The 23,845-nt window shown below is 33.5% G+C and overlaps 1 protein-coding gene across 6 annotated transcripts in view; it reads left to right on the plus strand.

Annotated features, from left to right (window-relative positions):
- Positions 1 to 23,845, plus strand: part of BPTF (bromodomain PHD finger transcription factor) — a 184,002-nt gene that overhangs the window by 105,075 nt on the left and 55,082 nt on the right. For 5 of the 6 annotated variants that reach the window (XM_074224761.1, XM_074224760.1, XM_074224762.1 and 2 more), the window contains 10 exons: positions 1,281 to 1,410; positions 2,498 to 2,633; positions 5,919 to 6,176; positions 7,413 to 9,792; positions 14,910 to 15,034; positions 16,525 to 16,653; positions 17,354 to 17,504; positions 17,853 to 17,976; positions 19,600 to 19,852; positions 23,649 to 23,810. In XM_074224761.1, the coding sequence (XP_074080862.1) occupies positions 1,281 to 1,410; positions 2,498 to 2,633; positions 5,919 to 6,176; positions 7,413 to 9,792; positions 14,910 to 15,034; positions 16,525 to 16,653; positions 17,354 to 17,504; positions 17,853 to 17,976; positions 19,600 to 19,852; positions 23,649 to 23,810 (3,848 nt within the window). The remainder of the gene's footprint in view (positions 1 to 1,280; positions 1,411 to 2,497; positions 2,634 to 5,918; positions 6,177 to 7,412; positions 9,793 to 14,909; positions 15,035 to 16,524; positions 16,654 to 17,353; positions 17,505 to 17,852; positions 17,977 to 19,599; positions 19,853 to 23,648; positions 23,811 to 23,845) is intronic. The other variant, XM_074224763.1, reaches the window with a different exon arrangement.

A 23,845-nucleotide genomic window follows, 5' to 3' on the forward strand; every position in this document is an offset into this window, starting at 1 on the left:
TAAGGCTTGGGAAAGGTTGGTGGACTTGGTAAATTGAATCATTGAGAGCCTTTGGGATTATATGGTAGAGACCAGATTTTGAAGTGCCAGTGAAATGATGATCAGTCATAATAGGTATTCCCCATGGTTTTGACCTTGAATCACAGAAGTTTCTTTTTGTTACCATATTCATTTCCCTTAGTAATCTCATTCACTCCCAAGAAGTATGTCTTTTAAAGGGAATGAATTAATGAGGTGATAGCTAAATAAAGTAGAAGGGCAAGAAAAGAAGTTTTTAGAATGGTAAACCTGAGTGTACTTATAGATAGAGGGGAAAGAATGAGTGAAGTAGTGGAGAAGAAAAGAAAGGCCCTGGTTGCTGCAACTGTATCTTTGGAAGGGATGGAATCAACTGCATAGGTAGAAGAATTAACATCAACGAGGAAATTCAGATGGTGTTCCTCAGAGACTGGAAAAGAAAGAGTAAGAATTAGTATTAACAATGTACTTTGCTAACTGTAAACCGGTATTTGAAAGATTGAATGTATATGTTTATATATATAGTAAGCATTAGCTAGATGCTATTTCTTCCCCCCTTGGTGTCAGGTCCCCCAAGTCATCACTCAGCCTTTCCAGATCATTGAATTAAGATATTGTAACAGTTTGGAAAAATAATGATTTGGAATTGGGAGAGACCTAGGTTCATATATTACCTATAGCACTTTCTGACTGTGTGTCCTTGAGCAAGTAACTTAACCACTTTTCTCATCTCTAAAATACTTGTGCCTATCCATGATTTCTAACTAGAAAAAATTTTAATTGAACATTTCTAATACTTCAGGAATCTCTAACTAAATTGACACCAGTACTTCCTTCACTGAAACATTATAAGTCTGCTACAATTTAATTGATAGTCTTTGAGAAATTGTTTGGCCCAAAAGTTCATCATCCTGAGGCTGAGCTGCTAGTGAGCCTCTCCAAAGTTAGGTAGTCCTTTGACAAGTCTTTAGACATGAATCTAATTTATTATCACAATCACACCCTTAATATTTCTGAATTGTTAGAACTTCCCATTATTTATAACCTCCTGATATTGCCTTCAAGAACCCAGATTGACTTATATTAGTACAATGAAGCATCATAATATTTTAGTGGGGGTTACTAGTGTTCATCTAGAAATAATTTTATTTGTAATGGAATAATATCCCCAATAAATTATTAATTTTAGATTCTTATTTTTCAATATATATCAATATATCAACTATCAAAAAAGTATTTTACGATAATATACTGCTCTCTAGATTACATAGAATGACATCCATTGAAAGAGAAGAAAAAGAGAAAGTGAAAAAAAAAGAGAGAAAACAAGAGGAGGAAGAAACCATGCAGCAAGCCACATGGGTGAAATACACATTTCCAATAAAGCATCAGGTAATCTTCATTAAAATCTTTTAACATAATTCAGTCAACAAGCATTTATGTGTAAGGCCCTAAGTTGAGCACCAGGGATACAAAGAAGAAAAAAAAGCCAGACCCTAACTTCAGGAACCTTATGTTATATCTGGTGGAACAATATGTATGCCTTAAAATATATTATGAATATTTATAAAAAATACATATAATATAAATAAATAAAATATATTAAATAAAATCAAGGAAGATTAGGGGTGAGAGGAGGCACTATCAATGAGATTGAATGGCCCATTGTAAGAGTTGTTCCTTGAGCTGAACTTTCACAGAAACTAAGAATTCTAAGAGGCAGGGGTAAAAAGAAAGTGCAGACAGTTCAGCAGACTAGAAAAAAAGGAAAGAATAGGAGATAGTATTTTAGAAGGTTTTGAGATGGTAGAGTAGAGTAGAGAAGAGCTCATGGTGAAATGGCCTCCATTTTTTCAGTCACATATGAGGTCTCTTTTGAAAAGATGAGAAAAATGCTTAAGTAAATAAAGGTTTGAAATACCCTCTTTGAAATATAATAGAAAATAATTGAATTATTAAAGTATAAAATCATTTTAGTTGTTTTGAAGCCTATTGTTTTGTCACTTGAGTATTTAAGAAATTTTAATGTAGTCCTTTGATTAATTGAGAGAAATAACAATATTTAGTCATTTTTAATAGTAAAATAGCTATAGTTGATCATTTAAAAAATTTTTTCATCCAAACACAATTATAACATTTTAATTTAATTCCCTTTTTAACTTATTGAAATAATTACGTGTAACATTTCAAGGATGAGAAGAAATAGGTATTTAGTTACCTATGGCAAAAATAGAAACAGATTACTTTGTATTTGTTTTCCTTGTATCTGTATTAATTTTTCTGTCCTTGAGAAGAAGCCAGTCATTTCCTTTTTCATCTCTACATGACTTCTAAGTGATATTCTTCCTTTCTGAAATCCCTTCAAAAGAAGTACTTAAATGAAAATGCCTGACTGAATATAATCTTATTTAGATTATAGATACTTTATAAAATGTGTCATATTGTGTTGCTTGATAAAAACAATTCCCTTTTTTAACAGGTTTGGAAACAAAAAGGAGAGGAATATAGAGTAACGGGCTATGGTGGTTGGAGTTGGATTAGTAAAACACATGTTCATAGATTTATCCCTAAATTGCCTGGAAATACTAATGTGAATTATAGAAAAATATTGGACAGTAAGTACCTCAGATCATTTTTCTCCTGCTATTCTTGTTTATTGGAACCACATTAACCATCTCTTAGTTAAAAATGTTTTCCTTCTATTTTTTAAATAGAACATGTTTTAAATGATGTATTTTATTTATATTGTATAAAAATTGCTTAGTGAAAAATAAGGAAACTCAGAGAATAGTAGAGCTTCATAAATAAGCAGATATCCTAAAAGCCCATGTCACCCAAACAAAATTTGTTTCAGTTCATAAATACCTATGGCTCCTCATTTATTCTTGTGCCATTTCTTTCAGCAATCAAGAATCAATAAGTGGCCAGATAAGACTTAAAAACACAGTGACACAGATTCATTTATTTATTTACTTGACTCATATCAGAGCCCCTTAGAAACATTGAGCCCATTTACTTCTAACAAGCTTATTGGTTTCTTGATAGAACAAAAGCTTTGTGGACCTGTATCATATTTTAGGGAAGAAGGTTAGAAATGGCCAAGAAGGGACAGCTGACAATGAAGTAGAAGAGACAGTTCAGACAGTGAAGTGGTATGAGGTTTATTTAAGCAGACAGAAACCAGTATCTGTGTACAACTCCTTAATCCTATGTTATAGCATAGGTATAATAGTACTATTGATAAAATAGTAAATGTTTATATTGATGCTGCTTTTCTACAAAGGACAAATTGAATAATGTTTATGTGAAAGGTGAGTATTGAAAACATTTTAGAAAAATTTCCATCAAATTAGTTTATTATGAAATTCTAGAATTTAGAGTAAAAATCATATAACTAACATTTAAAAAAGATTAAGTATTAAACATTTAACTTAAAACTAGTGCTCTAAAGTTTACAAAGTGCTTTATGTATGCTAAATTATTTGATTCTCACAATAATCCTGTGAGATAGGTGCTATTATCCACATTTTACATTTGAAGAAATGGGCTATGAGATAAGTGATATTATAAGGATCACATAGCTAAGTATATGAACAAAATTTGAATTCAGGTCTCCCTGACTAAAGTCTAGCACTCTGACACCTAGCTGACATCTTTCCCTAAAGGTCAGGAATAAATGAATGATAACCTAGGAAACACTGTTCTATATAATATGATTTTATACTGAATCATTAGCTATATAAGATAATTAGCTAACATTTATGTATAGAGTATTTTACAAGATGTTCAGCTCTTTTGAATTTTTGTTAGCCAGGTAGGTTGGTATCAGCTCAGTGTTGTGTTCTGCTAAATTGGCCCCAAGAGGGATTATCTTGGTGAAACTGTGAAAACAGTTTGATTTTGTATGCTGCAGTGCTACAAACCTTATGATGTTTGTCCTTTAATGCTATAATTTACTTCATGACACAAGAGTCATGTAAATATTGAGTTATGCAATAATTGTTGATTATAATGAGGTAATTCGGATTCTTTTATTATATGAGAATTTGTTATATGAACTATTCTAGTAAATCATTCAACATGAAGAAATGTTCTTTTTTGTCATGAAGAGATGCTTCATTATGAATGTATTTGTTTTAGTGAGATTATGTTTATATAATAAACTGGTTATTCATTCAAGGTTGTTGTATATCTTTTTTTTCTCCCTTCATTTCCTATAATCTAATTTCTAGTAGGAGAGTTGTGCTGTCTAGTGGGTTTTTGGCATTCTTCCCACTTGTGCCTTGAGCCAGCAAAACTTTTCTTTGGTGGCAGTAGTAGGTGAAGCAATAATGTGGAAGCTATCCAGAAGGACAGACTAAACTGAGCCACTGTAGTGGTAGCAATGGTAAAAGGGTTCATGGAATACCTTTGTTTTTTGGCATGTTTAGTAAACTTCCATTGTGGTGGATAGTCAATTACTATATGATGTAAACACTGATTTAGTCAGAATAATACAATACTTAATATTTTAAAAGAACTCATTTGTATGTTTGGAAAGTTATCTATTATAGCCAAAGCAAATGCATCACTAGTTTTTAATTGTACAGAATACAAGGAAAAAAGGGAATATGCTTTCATTTTTAGGCTTTAGGAAAAGAATTTTTTAAGTTTTTATAAATACACTCCTCAACCAACCAGGAATTCATTTCACAGAATAAACTTTTTTTGTTAGTTTGATTCATCATAAATACAAAAGTGGCCATCATTAAAACACAAATTGGGTTTTTTGGATTATTTAATGGGAATAGGTTATTTTAATGTGAATTATAGGTGCAGATCAATTTAATGTGAATTATAGGTGCAGGTCAATTGTATTTGCTTTGCATTACTTACTGTAACAGGGCTTACACAACAGGACTGTAAATTATCTGAAGGTTTTTAGTCTATTGTCCTTTCCCTCTCTCCATTCTTCCCTTCATTCTTTTAGCCTGCCCCTCCTAAAGTCCTCAGAATATTTCCTCTTCCTACTATATTCAGTGTCCCTCCCTTCCCCCCCCCCAAACCCACCATACTATGCTGTTATTTGAACAGAATCATAGCATTCTTTTTTTAAAAGTTTTTTTTATTTAAGGCAATGGGGTTAAGTGACTTGCCCAAGGTCACACAGCTAGGCAATTATTAAGTGTCTGCATCCAGATTTTAACTCAGGTACCCCTGATTCCAGGGCTAGTGCACTATCCACTGTGCCACCCAGTTGCCACACACAGCATTGTTATACTTCAAAATATATATGATAATAAGGTTATCCCTTTCCATAGTATATTTGCATTACAATATAGAGAATAATTATAGTTGTAGAGTTTCAACCTTTAGATTACAACCAGAAGAATTCTTGTCATCTCTGAAATCAGACCCAGGTAGTCAGTCACTACTTTGCTGCTTGTGCTAAAGAACAGGCTCTTTATAGATTTTGAGGGGGGAAATGGTAAAACTATGTACCTTACTTCAAGCACAATAATTTAATCAATATATAAAATAGTATAAATTTAAAATTTAAAGATAAAATAAATTCATTATGTCCATGACTATTTAATATCAAAACTTTGTTATATTTTAATGTATTATTGAATACTACAGACTTAGTATGTAAATAGTTTTGTTTCACAGTAAAAAAAGAAACATGCTACTGTACCAAATATACAAAAATAAATGCATAGGGCAGCTAGGTGGCACAGTGGCTAGAGCACCAACTCTAGAGTCAGGAGGACTTGAGTTCAAATCCGACCTGAGATACTTAATTACCTAGCTGTGTGACCTTGGGCAAGTATTGCCTTGCAAAAAAACCCCAAAATAATAAATATATAGAATTATTAAAATACCAGTGATATCTCATTTTAATATTTGATTTTTTTTTCTAGCCAAAAATCTTGACACTGGAGAAAACGATTGTGAACTAGATAAAAGAAAAGGTCTAACACGAAGTCCAACAAAAGTAAAATTAGAGTCTAGCCCTCAGAAAAGTAATACAAGTGATTTAGAAATGCTGCAAGAAGTAGACCAAATTGAAATGGAAGCTACAAAAATTTCTGAGAAGAAAGACCAAACTAAGGAAGAAAGTAAAGAAAAACCTGAAGTTGATGAGATTTCTTCAGATATAGTTGCTACAAAAGGAAAAGGTATAACAATGATTATTTGTATTTTTAATACAGATATATGAATATATGTGTATGTACATACTTAAATATATTTCAAGGTTTTATTATTTCACTCTTCAAATGCTCCACACACCATTGCAGATTCTATCTTCTCTGTTTTTTAGTAATTGGTCATAAGTAGCTTTAACCAAAAGTTGACCAATGTGACCATGTGACTGTGTGATGTCTACGTGACTATGATTACACAGAATACACATATAAATATGTGTATATAGAGAAGACATTTTTTCTTAAAATTTATGTGATCTTGAAAATTTAAGATTAAAAGAATCCTTTTTTTTTTAACCAACATCAATGTAAGGCCTTATACATGTGAACATTTATTTTTGAGTTCCAAATTTTTCTTCCTCCTGCCCTTCCCTCCCCAAGAAAGTAAGCAATCTGATATAGGTTGCATTTATATAATCATATCAGATATATCTCCAGATTTGTCATGTTGTGAATGAAGAATCAGATCAAACAGGAAAAACCACAAGAAAGAAAAAAAATTTTAAGTGAAACTAATTTGCTTTGATCTGCATTCAGACTCCATAGTTCTGTTTCTGAATGTGGATGGCATTTCCCATCACTAGTCATTTAAAACGGTAGATTCTTAATAAATGCTTATAGGTTGGTTTATAAAGCTTATGTGAAACTTATTTCTTTGTTTGCAAAAAATATGTATTGTAGTAATTAGTAAAGTTTTAAAACTCTGAAATTCTGATCTAAATTGTATTTTATATATACATATAGATAGATAGATAGATAGATAGATAGATAGATAGATAGATAGATATAGATATAAATGGTTTAATACATTGTGTTTTGTTTTGTTTTTGCTAGGCAATTGGGTTGTTAAGTGATTTGCAGAAGGTCACACAGCTAGGTAATTAGTAAGTGTCTGAGGCTGGATTTGAACTCAGGACCTTCTGACTCCAAGCCAGTGCTCTGTCCACTGCATCACCTAGTTGCCTTGATTAATACATTGTTAAAAAAAAATTACTTTTCCATATTCTCCAATTGTATCCACATATCAGGAACTTGTTATCTATATTTTGAAAATGTACAGTTTTATTTTTTTATATTGCCTATTTTGTGCTAGAATGAAGGTAAAGAAAATGAGACAATATTAAAAATAAAACTGTATTCATAAATATCACCATTATGTTTCTATTTTAGAAATGAAACTATATTAATATAAATGTTTTTGGTTCACAGATGAGAAAGGAATGCTTAATTCTGAAAGTGATAAGCCTATCAAGGAAGAACCTATGGAAATAGATGAAGTAAAACTAGATTCATCCACAGGATGTGAGGAAAAGTCTTTTAAAGCAGATGTAATTAATGTCAGTGAGGGTTTTCATCTAAGGACTAGTTACAAAAAGAAAGTAAAGTCATCAAAATTAGATGGACTACTTGAAAGGAGAGTTAAGCAGTTTACATTGGAAGAAAAACAGCGCCTTGAAAAAATGAAGTTAGAAGGAAAGACTTCCATGGGTTCCCTGAAAAGCATGACTGAATCGCGGATATTAATGAAAGCAAAAGAAGGTCAGGCCAACTTGCTTGACCAAGAGAAAACCCAAAGTTTAAGTAATAATAGAACAGAAGATCTGATTCAAGAATGTTCACAAAATAATGAAAACTCTACTATTAGGATCAGTGACTCTGATGTCACTTGTACAGGTAAACATTCCACAAAAGATCAGGTACTAGAAAAAGTCTCCATTCAGAACCCAGAACCAAACTTCCAGAAACAAAATTCTGTCATCAGCAATGTATCTGAACCTGAAATTGCTGATAAATGTCAAGAACAGGATAGGCTTAAGACAAAAGAACATGATACCCTCAATGTGGATAACCAACCAGTCAGTCAAGATGAAAAAAGTTTGTTGGCTACTAAAAAGGAAAACAATTTCCTACCAGTAAATACCACTGTTTCCCTTCCTGAAAGTGTTTCAGAACCAGTGGTTCATGAAAGTACCTGTGACACAAATGTTTTAGCTACATCCGAAGCAACAGCTTCAGGGGAAAAATGTGGAAAACAGACTTGTGACTCTGAAAATAATAGCACTTTGGAAAAGAACTCTGAATCTGTATTCACTCAGGACAGTAAGGAAGATGAAGTGCTTTCTCAGAACAGCCATAAAAGTAATTTGAAATGCTCCAGAGGGAATCAGGAACAAATTCTTGATGGTCTAAAGTTAGACTCAGACATGTCTTCTGAAAAGCAAACCCCTGAACACTTACCCAGAGAAAAAGCCAGTGGTGATGTTTTACACTGTAAAATAACTGAAGCTAATGGTGAAAAAACAGGTCAAGAGCAGAAATTAGAGAGTTCAGTGAATAAATGTCACCATCAAATAAATTTAAAGAATATAACAGACAAAAAAAGTAGTGAAAATGGAGATACGGAGAAAAAAGAGAAAGAAGTAGCAACTGCATTTCAGATTAATGGAAAAGATAATGAATTTAAGGTATTTTCAAAAGATGAATACAGAAAAGAGATCTCTGATAGTAAGGTAGGAACTGGTAATGTTGAAACAAAGGTTAATAGTGTTAAAGCAATTCCTGAGCATGAGGTCAAGCCCTTAATTGTTAAGGAAGCTCCTGTAAAGCCATTCATGAATGGAGATGTCATCATGGAAGATTTCAATGAGAAAAGTAACTTGAACACAAAATCATGTTTACTTAGTTCTTCAGATATTGATGATAAATATCAAGGCAGCATTGAGAATTCAACATCAGTTAAAGGACCCAAGAATATACAACATTTGGTTGAAAAGCATTGTTCTGTTGAAAAAGCTGTTTCTGTTGATAGTCCTTCCATAACACCTTCACCATCATGTGAAGAGAGCAGCTCCGTTAATCAAGTAGAAAATATGGAGGTTGAAACTTCAGAGGTTAAAAAAGTTCCCCCATCGCCTATTACTTCTGGGGAAGAGTCTAACCTAAGTAGTGACTTTAATGATCAGAATGGTCTGCCTGCTAACAAAATGGAAAATGGTAATGGAAATGCTATAAGAAAAACAGTGATCACAGAAGTTACCACAACAACATCAACTGTGGCCACAGAATCAAAAACTGTGTTTAAAGTTGCAGAAATAGTGGCTTCCCAAGGAGACCAACAATCAACAGTCTCCTCTACTGAAAATTGTGCAATGTCCACTGTAACCACCACCACTACTACTGTGACAAAAATGAGCACACCCACCGCTGGCAGTAATGTGGATGTCATCTCTGTGAAGGAGCATAGTAAAACTGTTGTTACAACTACAGTCACTGATTCATTGACCACTCCAGGGGGCACATTAGTAACATCAATGACTGTAAGCAAAGAATATTCTACAAAAGACAAAGTAAAATTAATGAAATTTTCCAGACCTAAAAAGACTCGTTCTGGCACAGCTCTGCCATCCTATAGGAAATTTGTTACCAAGAGCAGCAAAAAGAGCATATTTGTTTTGCCTAATGATGATTTGAAAAAGTTGGCCAGAAAAGGTGGCATCCGAGAGGTACCTTGTTTTAATTACAATGCAAAACCTGCCTTGGATATATGGCCTTATCCATCTCCAAGACCTACTTTTGGTATCACATGGAGGTATGTGTTTTAAAAACCATTTGAAGAAATGGGCAATTATGGGGATTTTTAAAATTCATTTGAATAAATGTTACTAAAATTAGACTAGACAACCACATTTTATTTGATAAAACATAGAAATAGGAATGTAATGTAATCTCAGAATTTAGACCCAAAAAGCTAGCATTTACAAACAAAAGGATCATTGAAAAGTCAGGTTATTTGAAATTCTGAAGATTAATCGCAGCTTCACTTTAGGAGGGGAAAAGAGAAATGTCAAGCCAGATTGCTTTTATAGTTTAATTTCCTAGGTTACTGGCATTTAGTTTGTACTGTGATGGAATTATTTTTATAGAATCAAATTATAATATATTTCTGAAATGTTGCTACTTTATTTCCCTTATGTAATGTATAAAATGATAAAAGTAAATTGAAATGTTTTTGAATCATTAAAAGAAGATCAGAATGTTGGAATGTAACATCTAAATTTTTGTACAATAAACACTCTTTCAGGATCTTCAATATTTATTTCAAAAATAACTCTTAAGATATATCTTTTCTGTTTAGATTCTTTGGGAGTTTATTTCCAGAAGTTTTCCTTATTTAGGTATTTCTTACTCTAGATTTGTTTCTAGATTGAAATTGTCACTCCTAATTGTGAAGTTGATAGTCATCAAATGTTAGAAATGGAAGAGTTCTTCAATCCCAAAATCAGATGTTTAATAAGTGGCAGAGCTGGAACTACCTTTTCTTCTAACTCTCAGTCCAGGACTCTCTGTTGTACCTTTCATCTACTCTTCCCTCTCACTTGGCTGCTGTTTGTTTCCCTTTGTCAAATGCCATGCCCTTGAGCTCATTTTCTTTCCCTTCTCTTAAAAACTCAGAAGGGTAGAGAGTCTAAATAATGGAAACTCTTGTGTAGTTTTGATTGTTTAGTTGGACATGCTAGGGTGCCAGCATACATATTGTCATTAAGAGGCTTTTGTATATAACTTTTTGCTTCCAGTAATCATAAATGTCACTTTAGTAAGTTATTAGGTCTACTGTCTAATAAAAATGTTTGCTCCTCTTCAAAAGTTAAAGTATTAATTGTTTTTTCCCATTAAAACTTGACAAATCCTTGAAATGGGATACCATAAAATAAGTTTATCAGAGCTCTATATAGTGCAGTTATAATTTATTTCAATTATTGTCATCTTTTATTAATTGATAATACTTAACCAAATTTTTTATAGCTTGCCTTTTGATTTGGATTAAAATATCATCACTCCATTACACATTCAATAGAGACAGCTGAAAAGTACAATTTCTCTGCAGGGCCTGCAGTGAAGGATTTGCAGAATCCTGCAGGGAATCAAGGAAAGCTTCATTACAGTTCATGGATTTATAGGATTGCTCTGCACTTTTCAGCTGTCTTCATTGAGAACGATCTCAAAAATGTATCCTTGACTGTCCAGCAGGTAACCTCTTTCCCACTGGAAAAGTTACAGTGTACAAATATTTTAATTTTTTTTTTTAGTGACCACCAGGCAGTTGTGGAAGCAAAACTTTGTTCTCATTAATCTCATCGAAGAATATATTACAATCTGCTGGAATGTGATTTCTTTTAATTTCCCAGAGTAGTTAACTGTTAGTTGCCAGATTTTGAGAAACTTATTTTACATTGTCTTAAAATACGAATTATGTGGAAAATTGGTAGCCATTTATGTAATTTCTAGCACCTTTTAAAGCCTTTTCCCACACTGACTTGCCAGGTGATTAGGAGACATCTTTAAATACATCCTAAATTAAAAACCCCTTCCTTATTTGACAAGCTTGGTGAATCAGAGGAATTTGAGGATAAAGTTTACTTAAATTTTAGCAAAGCATTTGATAAAGGTTTTTTATGCTGTTCTTATGAAGAAATAATAGAGGAATCTGGTCCAGTTGATAACATAATTAGATGGATTCAGAACCAGCTGAATGATCAAACTCAAAAACAGTACCCTTTTGGGTTGGTGTCATCTTGGCAGAAAGATTCCAGTGATGCACTGTGAGATTTGTGCTTGACCTTTGTACTATTTAATATTATGTTTTCAAATATGTAAATGTCACAAAATTGAGAGAAATAACTAAAACCATGAATGACAGAATATCAAGATCCAAAAAAATCTTACCACTCCTCAAGTACTGAGATGAATGAATCTAATAAAATGAAAACCATTTGGTATAAATTATACTCGGATTCAAAAAATCACCTTTACAAGTACAAGGTAGTAGAGATAAACAGTAGTCTGAAAAAGTCTCTGCATTTCAGTACTTCAGTTATCAGTCAGTGACCCTGAGACATGGCTGCCAAGGAAGCTAATAAGGTCTTGGACTATAATAATAGAGAAATGCCTTTCAAAAATGAGGAAGGAGGACTGTGTTCTATCTCAGTCAAACTGCCTCTGGAATATTGTTAAAATTTATAAAGGATATAAATAAACTACAGTCTTTTTAGAAGAGCATTTGGGATAGTGAAGTGAATAATGTCCATTTCATGTGAAGTTTTATGGGAAGAAGGATATATTTAGTCTGGAGAAGAGAATATTTACTCAAGGATCTTGATAGCTATTTCAAGGATTTAAATTTTTATCATTTTGAAGGGGGATTGTACTTGTGCCCTTGGGCATTAGAGGGCAGAGTTAAATTAAAAGCAATGGGTTCCAAAGAAGTTGTAAAAAGGCAAATTTGGATTTGATGTCAAAAAGAATTTGCTAGTGATTAAAACTGTCCCCAAGCAGGATGAACTATTTAAGAAATAATGACCTTCCTTAGAAATTTTATAGCAGAGAGTATATGATAAGTTTTTTGGTAAGGATTCCTTTGTAGTATAGAATGTATTTAGTGGCCAGGAGGTCTTTTTCTACCCTAAATTCTGTGATAAATGAAATTTGTTAAATACTATTTTTGCTTATTGAAGTTAAAAGAAATGTCAGTTCTCATTTTTCTGTACTGAAGCAGAATTAAGTATAATCTCAGAGAGGTTCTAGATCAAGAATTGGCAATCTCTAGCATTTATGCTGGCACATAAAGTGATTGTGACTGATACAATCAGAATTGACCTGTACACTGTGGTGGAGTAGATAAAACTTCAGTGCCTTGCTAGCTTTCTATCAATGCTTTTTCTCTTCATCAGGTCCAATCTTTTGCCTCCCTTTCCAATGGCCCTTTTTTTCCTGTCCATAACTGACTTAAATGCTGGATTTTAAGTCTGTCTGTTTAGAGCAGGTAATACTAAGATTGTAGGAAGTACCATAAGAAGAATGAAATCCCTTCTTTTTCCAAATCATCAACAACTGTTGTTACGTTAATCAGCTTTGATAGCTTTACATGGATGCAGCTTCTTAATGGGGATGAGGTGCTCACTTCCAAGCTTACCCCCCATATAAAGAAATTTCCCAGCCATATTTTTACCTTGGTAAAGAGAAAATGAATAAAGATGACATGCCATCTTTAAAATGGCTATTAACAGTTTCTAGACTAGTTCTTTCTATAAAATAAAGGAGCCAGCCTGAGCAGACCTAACCTAACTGAAGAAGTTGCAATTTTTTCCCATTTATTCCTTTCTCTGTGCCTTTGCACAGGCTGTCTCCCCTGCCTGAGATGCTCATCCTCCTCATCTCAGTCAGTCAACAAACATTTTAGCCCAAACTATCTGCCAGGCACTCCGAAGTTTTCTGGTGCTCTTCAAAATTTAGCTCAAAAATGCTATATCCTACACAAGGCCTTTACTAATCTCCACTCCCTGCCCCTAAGATGGCTTGTATTGGTTTTACATACTCATATTTAAGTACTTGTTGTTTCCCTTAATAGAAAGTAAGCTCCTTTAGGACAGGGAATGACTTTCATTTTTATCTTGGTGACCCTAATACCTGGAAGATAGTAAACTCTTAATAAAAGTTATTTGGTTGGTTGATTCATCCATTCATTGCTTAACTTTTTCCTGTTCCCAACAAGCCCAGGCTACTACAGATCTGCTTTCACTTTAAACTTTCCTGTTTTACACTTTTTCTAGTGGGGAGTGGAAACAATGTGAGATTTTTTTTTCTTGCAATGCTTTCTCTGGTAGGCTATTTGTTAACAAAGTAATCCAAGGTAATCAATCAACAATGGGTTGAATTAAAAGGAGGAAGTGAATAAGAGTTGACACTTTTAGATTTAATTTTTAGGACCTGAAGATCATTATAGTAATTTGTTTTGAAATAAATGTTTTAAGAGATACTTTAATTCAATTCATATTAAAATTTCCTAAAATTTTTAGCAGTTTTTCATGCAAATAATTATTGGAACAAGGATCACTTTTGTACCACCATTGGTAATTAGTTTAATATTTCTCTAATAATCCTCTTTGAGGATTCAAGAACATTAATGGTGCTAGATGTTGCTGCATTAGGATTATCTAGTATCTAATAATTGATAGATGTTAGAGGGCTACAAATTATTTGACTATCTCTTTGAAGTTCATTGAATTCAGAAAAGTAGTGTAGATAGCCTTTTTCACTCAAAATTATTTCAGTCTACCATCACTACTACTTTGGTCTAATCTAAACTAATTTATTTCCTCTGTCTTCCTATTTCATGGTTTGTTTGTTTTTTGTAATCCATTTTAAATCTGTAAAACTTTAATATGGAATAAAATTCTGTTGTCATGCCATCTGAACAACAGATTTATCAATTCATAGGGACCGTAAGTCCCTTTGGCATTGAAAATTAACATTTTGAGTTGTCTGTGTAAAGGTATACTCAGGAACTCTTGCCTTTCTCACTCTGTGTGATTCATCCAATAACATTTATTGATCATCCAATTTATATGAGTCACTCATCATTTTCAGTAAGACAGTCCCAGTCTTTAAGGAACTTAGAGACATTATAATAGGAAAGAATTTGACAAGGATACAGATATAATGCCATTTAGAAGATGGAAAATGTTTTACAGTAAACTAAATATTAGTGTTCAAAATAAAGAGAAGTCAGTTCCCTAGTTTGCTGGGGTAGTTTACTGCACACAATGTTTGAGAAACTATTTTATAGTTACTTATATAAGAGAGGAAGAACTGGAAAATTAGTTTCATGAAATTTACATATTATGGGGTTTTTTTTGGCATCTATTTCAGGTATAGACTTCAGACAGTAAAATCATTGGCTGGAGTAAGTCTTATGTTGCGGTTACTCTGGGCAAGTTTAAGGTGGGATGATATGGCAGCCAAAACTCCTCCTGGGGGAGGGACAACTCGAACAGGTAGTATATTTGTACATTTTTGTTTGCTTAAAATTTAGTATCAAAGCTAAATGGCAGTGGGATTTGATTTTAAGCATGTCTTGCATTTTCTTTAAAAATTAAAGTGCTTATTCATTTTAAAAATATTTGGGTTTTGTAAACTGAAATTTGCATTGTATCATCTAATCCTGTGTGTGTGTGTGTGTGTGTGTGTGTGTGTGTGTGTGTGTAGTGTAATGCATATATGTGTGTGTGTGTGTGTGTGTGTATATATATATATATTTATATATATATGTACATCCTGATTGTCACATAAGTCATTTGTGATGTAAGGTACAGTATTGAATAGAAAAATTGTTACTAGGCATGAAACTTGTCTGTAGACTGGGATATTCATACCTCTTTTATGCCTCACTTTGTCAAAAGTTTCCTGTTCCTTCCCTCAGTGCTGTCAGATGCCTTCTGGCAACACCCTGTAATTTAGAAACAAGTCCACAGTTAAAGAGGTGATGGAAACTGGCTACATGTAGCATTTCATCAGTGGTCAAGTAGCTCACTATAGAAACATTTTTGAACAATTATGTTTCACATAACTACTCCAAGAAGGGCTTCCCTTGACCACTCTCTAGTGCTCTCTCTCTCTCACACCTGCTAATCATTATTCCTCTCTGAAAGCAGCTCCAGGGTGGTCTTCGGGTCTTCCATGCAGATCTAGTTATTCATATGATGTCTCTACTGTTGGGTGTTGATCTCCTGGAAGTCAGAGACTGTTTTTGTCATTTTTTCCTCTCCAGATATAGCATATGATGCTTTTTGATTGATTGGTATAGAGTAGTTGACAGGTACTGAATTGAATTCAAGGTATAGGATAACTTGCATACCTGCTGGGTCTCCTGATAAGGGATAATTCCATTTCACAGAAATATTATGTTTCCTCTGGGCTTGTGAAATGCCTTATCTTTTCCAGCAGCCAACATCTAGATGTAGACTGGCAATATAAAGACTCTGCCAAGTATTTTATACCTTAGTTTCAGTTCTTCCCTTCTATTCTAGTAGCTTTCCTTTGAACTTTATAGTAGTTTTTCTTCTTTTGAAAATGAAGAATATAATTGGAAAAAAAATTAAAAAAGAATTGAAGGTCTGAGCCTCAAATTGTTAACCCAAAAAAGTTTCCCCTGTCCTAACCAACTCTTAGATTGAAAGTGTTAATGTAAATTGATGAAAAGAGGCAGCCTAAGTCTATTATTTTGAAAGAAATCCCTTTCTTGCTCTTCTCAAAAAAATATACTTTTTTTAGCATCCTATTTATTTCCAGATGTATTCTTCCTCTCTTTAGTGAACTTTCCTTTGTTGTAACAAAGACAGAGAGCTGAGCAAAAGTAATTAACATGACTAACCTGACAGTTAATGAAATATTCTACACCTTAGACACCACACAGGTGATTTTAGTAAGCAATACTTTCCATATATTTTAAAATATAGTTAATCTTACCTGCATTCACTCTCCATAGAAACATCAGACACAGAAATTACAACAACTGAAATAATTAAGCGGAGAGATGTTGGTCCATATGGTATTCGATCAGAATATTGCATCAGGAAAATCATCTGTCCCATTGGTGTTCCAGAGGCTCCAAAGGGTAAGGAACATTTAAAAACATGTATATAAATACTTAAGTGGCCCAATTTCCCTCACTTTTTGACTTTCTCCACTGGCTCTCATATGTATATTTTTTATAATTTGTTCTTTTATAGTGACTCTTACAAGGATTTTATACAAAGAAAAATGATTTTATATGTACACAAATGATTTAAGTCCTTTAGTGAATTCCCATTATGTATATAGATTAACAGAAGAATATCAGCCAGACAACAAAATTTTTGAGTACTTGTGCACAAATACTTCTAAGGCTCTGTGGAAGATATAAGGAATTATATTATGGTAATAAGTCAACAAAAATGAGATATAGTCATTGTCAGATTTTATCAGATGTTAAGCAAGACCTGTAAAAAATTAGGAATAAATTAGGGGATGTCAGAAGAGGTGAGAGCCACATTAAGTCATAGTACTTACTAAAGTAAAATAAAAATGATATAGAATGCTACGGCAAGATTGCATCTGCTTGGAGGTAATCAGTGAAGGCTTCAGAAGAGGCATTTCATTTGGTCTTTGAAATATGGGGAGGATTTCAATAGCCAAAAATGTTTTGGGAGAGCATTCCAAGAGAAAGTCATAAATAAAATGAACAATGTAAGGTATTGGCCAAAAATAAAAATGATCTACTAACAATGTTTAAAGTTATACAGTTCAATTTGTCTTGAATTCTTTTCCATATAAAGAAACACCTACTCCTCAAAGGAAAGGGCTTCGATCAAGTGCCCTCAGGCCAAAGAGACCAGAAACTCCTAAGCAGACAGGACCTGTCATAATTGAAACCTGGGTAGCAGAAGAGGAATTGGAGTTATGGGAGATCCGGGCATTTGCAGAAAGGTAACTGGATAACAAGCTTTTGTTCATAAAATCTATAAAATGTAAAGTTCCTATCACTTTGCAGCAAAAGCATTATAACTTTTTATTTATTAACTATGCCTTTGTTAATTTATTCAATTTGTTTTTTAAAATGGTAGGTATTTACTCATATTTAGTACTTTAAGAACTTGTACTTTAAAGTTATGCACTTGTCTTAAACTTTCTATTTTGATTATAGTTCTATTTTAGTTTGTGTATTTTAAAAATCCTCAATGTTTGGCAGTTTTGTTGCATGATCATCCAAATAATACCTAAATTTTCAATCCTACAAGTATAATAATCTGATATATTTTTCCTTTTTTCATTCAGAGTGGAGAAGGAAAAGGCGCAGGCAGTTGAGCAACAGGCTAAGGTTAGTGAACAGAAGAAGGTCGAGGAGTTCAAGGCCCAAATGGAGGCTCAACTAAAACAGCAACGATTGGCTGCCCAGCAGGTGGGGGAGCTGTTACTAGTCCCACCTGTCAACGAATTTGCATCATTATCCAAAATGCATGCCTTCAAACTACAGCATTGAGTACTGGGACTGTGGATTTGGATTGAAGCAACATTGTTATTATCTGATTTGTTTGTTTGAATGAAACACTCAAATTTACTGTCTGAAAACAGTCTTTGAGGTGTATTGAAGTTGGTTGATTTATTAATATACATCTATTTGAATAATAAACAGAATCAGAATTTTTTTAATCTTGTTTTTAATCTGCTAGTTTTATAAAGGTTTTTTTAAGACCCAATTTCTCTGTTAAGTAGAACATGCAAAAACTGCCATTTCAGATTTGAAAAATTCTGTAGTCTATTGAAGATCTAAATAAATAAGGCAAATGGTTGATAAAAATCCTTCTAAATCAGTTATTTCTCACTACAAGGTCACAGTTTGGTCAACATTTATTAGTCCACACTTAGATATTTGGATTGTAGCACTATGAGACTATCTTAGTTCAAACAGTATTTGCTAGCAAGAATGCTATAAATTCCCATCCCAGCAGGATGTGTTGACCTCTTGGAATTTTGTCTTTCAAAGTGAGAACAATATTTTTCCTATTTTCATTACTTTATTTCTTTTTTGATTTTATCTTTAGCATCTCCTTGAAAGTAAATATCTTGATATAATATAAATAGGGGTATATACAATAGTTGCCTTGACAAATGGATACATTTGTATTTAAAAGAGTATTAGCTAAGAATTCACAAATTTGTAATAATAAACTCTAGGAAACTTTGAGAATTTTATTGTGACTAAGGTATAGGACAAGTTATCTGTGATTGATCCAGCAGTTTTAAAGATCAGAAGGTAAGAAGAAAGGGGGTGGCTAGGTGTTGTAGTGAATAGAGCATCAGCCCTGGAGTCAGGAGGACCTGAGTTCAAATATGACCTCAGACACTTAATAATTACCTAGCTGTGTGACCATGGGCAAGTCATTTAACCCTTATTGCCTTGCAAAAAAAAAAAAAAGGTAAGAAGAACCAGGCTATTTAGTGCAAATAAAGTAATGTTTATTTGTGTTTCTAATCACATTAAAAGTAATTTTTGAACTCAATAGTGTAGGAAGTATAGAAATGATCTTTATGTTTCAGTTGGTTGAATACAAATTTATTCCCTACAAAAACAGCTGTAGATATTGACATGCATTTATGATTGGATAAATGAGTATGGAAATTAAATGAATATGATTTGCAGTTTCATCTGGCACCTGCTGTAAATTCCATCAGTGAATAGCAGAGTGTCCCAGTCAACTGTAAGATTACTAATGCGAGTTGTAATTTTAAATGTTTATTTTCAGACTGAGAATTTGAAGAGTTTGTTCATGTGGAGAAAATTTCTACCATTTGAGTTTCCTATTATTTGAAGTAGACCTTGCTTTTAAAAAAAAATAAGTGGGATATTTAACCAGAATCAGATAGGAGATGGGTCACATTTTCAGGTGTGTAATGTTTTTTTTAAAAAGGAGAATTTGATTTGAGTTAATTACATTAAGAAGGACACTAATTTGGGGACCTATGAGACCATCTTTGACTTAGAAAACTATCTTACTTTTATTTCCTTTGTTAACTTTTGTAGAAACGATTGGAGCAGCAGAAACAGCTACCAGCAGTAATTGCAGCCTCTACCACTGCTACAACAAACAGTACCACCAACACAGTCAACACCCCCCAGAAAGTTGTCGTAGCTCCTATAAGTGGCCCAGTTACCACTGGAACCAAAGTGGTACTCACAACTAAGGTTGGATCTCCAGCCACAGTGACATTCCAGCAGAACAAGAATTTCCATCAAACATTTGCTACCTGGGTTAAACAAGGCCAGTCAAATTCAGGTAAATAATTGTCATTAAGTGACAGATTGATTTTAGCTCAGAAAACTGTTCTACCTTTGCTTTCTGAAATCAAAGATTTTGTGAAAGCTTGCTTTTATCTAGGCACTGTTTGAAAGAGAGAGCCTCCCTAAATTTAAGCTGGTGTCAGGAGGACAGGAGTTTGAATCCAGTCTCAGACACCTGATATCCACTAGCTGTATGACCTTGGGCAAGTAACTTAACTCTGACTGCCTCCTATTCAGGGCCACCTTCAGTCATCCTGATTCATATCTGGCCATTGGACCCAGATGACTCTGGAGAAGAAAGTGAGACTGGTGACTTAACACCCCTCACTCAAATCTAATTCATGTGCTTGTCATTGCATTCCTGATGTCATGGTCATCTTCAAGGTTGAGGACAAACATCACTAAAGCTTATATCTTACCAATGTTAGTAATCTCTCAAATAATAGTTAATACCTTACATGATTTCATTTATTACACAATGAATCATTTATGTTAGTTTCAGGAGTAATTTTAAAAATTAGAGAGTAGAGGACTTATTCAAGACCACATGTCTATGTAATCATAAAACATAGCTGGGAAACAGTCCTCTAATTCCTATTCTAGATCTATCAATATCTTCTTTCTACAAGCTAGGTTAAGTCTGCCATATACATGCACAATTTCAAATGAAGCATCACCAAAATTTGGGACAAGTGTTAATACTGTAGGTTTGTACTGCTAGTTAGTGATAGAACTCCTACCTTTGCCCCAAATCTGCAGCTTCCCTGCTTTTCTCTTTTACCACATTGCCAACATATCTTTTCACTTTGGCACTTTGAAAGGGCTTTGTTTTCAAAAGTGTTGGGTCCTGTCTGCAGCACTATAGACATTACCCAATCTAACCCTGTCTGATTTCTGCTCTTGGTTTCTCATAGCTTTCCATGGAGAATCTGTCAATATTTTAAAGACTGTTCTTTTGATATTTCAGGGTTAACATTTTACCACTTAAGCTGTCCACTGTTTCTCATTCTCTGTCCATCAGCCTTCTGCTTTTTCTCGCCATATATGTCCTTGATACTTTTCAGCCAGTTGGAACATACAGGGTCCCATTGGTGAGGTGCTGTAGCCTGCCTATATAGGTACTCTACATCACTGTCTATTGCTTTTTAAAATTTGAAACCTTGATCTTCTGAGATTATGCCATTCCATGGTTCACAGGGCCAGTCAGGTTCAGGAAAACAATTGTCATTAAGTGATGGATTGATTTTAGTTCTAACATCATTAAAATGATATCAGTATCTTTAAAGGGAACTGGCTTTTGTGGTATCAAGCCTGCTTATTTTCCAGATGTGAACTAGTCACTTCCAGCTCATCATCAGACTAGTACTCAGACAAGATGCACATTAATTCTCTGCCCATCCAGATACATGTAGCATCTGGGTAAAAAGGTATTTTTGTGCTTTCTATCTCTTTTTCTTTTGGGATGATTCATAGTCTCATGAATCTAAAACTAGAGGGAACATGAGATCATTCTGTTCAACTTTGTCATCTTACAGACAAGAATCCTAAAGCCCAGAGAATTAAATTAAGTAACTTGCCCAAAGTTACACAGGTGGTAAAGTGGCAGAGTTGAGATGTTAATTCACATTCTAGCAATCCAATCAGACCTTTTTTCCATTTATCAATAATAGATCTTTTTTTGGATTTTTTAAAGTATAATTTCCTGACTGTTGAACATCCAGGTCTCTATCAAACAGAACTGGTTTGGTATTGATACTGCTATATTATTGGGGAAAAAGCAATCTGTCATCATATCTCTTATGGATTCTTATATATGAAGGACCTTGCTCTACCTAATCAAATGCTTTTTTTTAATTTTGTTTTTAGGTTTTTGCAAGGCAAATGGAGTTAAGTGGCTTGCCCAAGGCCACACAGCTAGGTAATTACTAAGTGTCTGAGGCCACATTTGAACTTGGGTCCTCCGGACTCCAGGGCTGGTGCTCTATCCACTGCGCCACCTAGCTGCACCATCAAATGCTTTCTTAAAATAAATTAATAACATTGGGTTGTTTTCTATACTTTATTCATTAGTGTGATTGTAAAGGTGTAGAAAATTTTATATGAAAGCCTGCCCCTTCCCTTCTCACATTTTTGTTAAGGATATATTTTATCCTTAGAACAGATGTTAGTATATAAGTTGCAGTAATCTTCATAGTGACTGGTCATCTGCTCTCATGAACATTGCAGCTAAAAATTAGATGATGAATTGTCTCAAGAAATAACAGTATCTTTTTTTCTTTAATGATATGATGAAGCCACCTGTATAATTTATTTTAATCTCTTCTCTCAGGAGAAACCTCCATGTCATCTTTTCACGTAATTGAAACTTTTTGTAGCTTCTAATTTAATATATGTGAGAATGTTGTTAGTATTATGATTTGGTTTCATTAATAACATGTAATCTTTTTCATTGTTAGACAAAATCACAAATTGAGAACAACGCCAATTGAATTAATGTTTGTAAACTGTCTAAAAAGAATGATACTTAGGGGCAGCTAGGTGGCGCAGTGGATAGAGCACCAGCCCTGGAGTCAGGAGGACCCAAGTTCAAATCCAGGCTCAGACACTTAATAATTACCTAGCTGTGTGGCCTTGGGCAAGCCACTTAACCCCATTTGCCTTGCAGAAAATCCTTAAAAAAAAAAAAAGAATGATACACTTAGCATGTATTTTACTGCTAACCCCAACTGCACTAGTTAAAAAAAAAACACTAGTTGGGATTTGGAGTCTTGTATTTGTATGAGAACAATATCTTCTCATGTTCAAGTTCATGTGGTAGTTAACTTCTGCCAAGTATATTTAAAACAGCATAGAAATTAAAGGGCTAAAAACCCTAGGTTTTATTACTATATTTAAGTATAGGTTCAGGCCTCAAAAATAGCCTGAATTACTATTACAAGCCCTCTTTTTACAGAAATAAGTCTTTTATATATTGCAACTCTGAATATGCCTTTTAAGGCATAAAAGTTAGAGAAGATAGCTCATAATTCCATACTTTCTTCAATGTAGTTTAAGTTTAACAAACTTTTTGAAACTGTCATAATTTCATATGTCTCCTTGTCAAACTCCATAGAAAAACTAAAGTTACAAACTAAACTATATTTAGAAACCGATTGAGGAAGATTATTTTCATGTCCCCAATATAACCAAGAAGACTTAGAGTCAGAAATCCTTTTAGGATTTCTAGTTAACTAGGGAGGATTAAGAAATAACTAAGTCCTTTTGACTCCCCTTTGGCTTCTGTCTGAGGAACGTTAAACCATCTTCCTTTATTTCATGAATTAGATTTTGTCAGATAAGTTTAATATTAATAGGAGACAGATTTTTAGTTAGCCAAAAATTGCAAGAAAAAATGCCTCTGAGTTCTGAACAATAAAAGGAAAATTTCAAAACCCAGACCATATTTTTTTTATCAATTCTATGATTATTTTTTTAATTACTACTGTGTAATTAACTTCTCAGATTTGATAGAACTGCTATCTAAAGGCAAATTCATCTCCTTTCTTGGTAGGATCTACCAAAGTTTATGCTTGACTGATATAATCTTTGAAATCCCAGATTTACTTTTTTAAAAGGAATATTTTAACTAGATGAAATTTAAAATTGAAATAGAAGGTATATTTAAAGAGGTGAAAAGGCAGAAATTTCTTGTAAGTTACATTATTTTTATGCCTTGGAACTTCTTCCTAGAAGTTACTATATTGCTGCTTGTTTTAAATCTGAAACTTTTTGAATGTCTTATACCCTAATAGCCTCCAACACAGCTGCTACATCTGCTACAACCATTGCCAGCACAGGTCAGACGTTCCAAATTACAGGCAGTCCAGTTACTATGGCAGGAAAAGTAATTACCAAACTACCACTTCCTGCAAATAGCAAGATTGTTGCTGTAAATGTGCCAACAACCCAAGGAGGTAAGGAAGAAAAGTCATGAAGAACTTTTAATTCA

This window comes from Macrotis lagotis, chromosome 2 (assembly GCF_037893015.1).
Source record: "Macrotis lagotis isolate mMagLag1 chromosome 2, bilby.v1.9.chrom.fasta, whole genome shotgun sequence".
Taxonomy (NCBI): domain Eukaryota; kingdom Metazoa; phylum Chordata; class Mammalia; order Peramelemorphia; family Peramelidae; genus Macrotis; species Macrotis lagotis.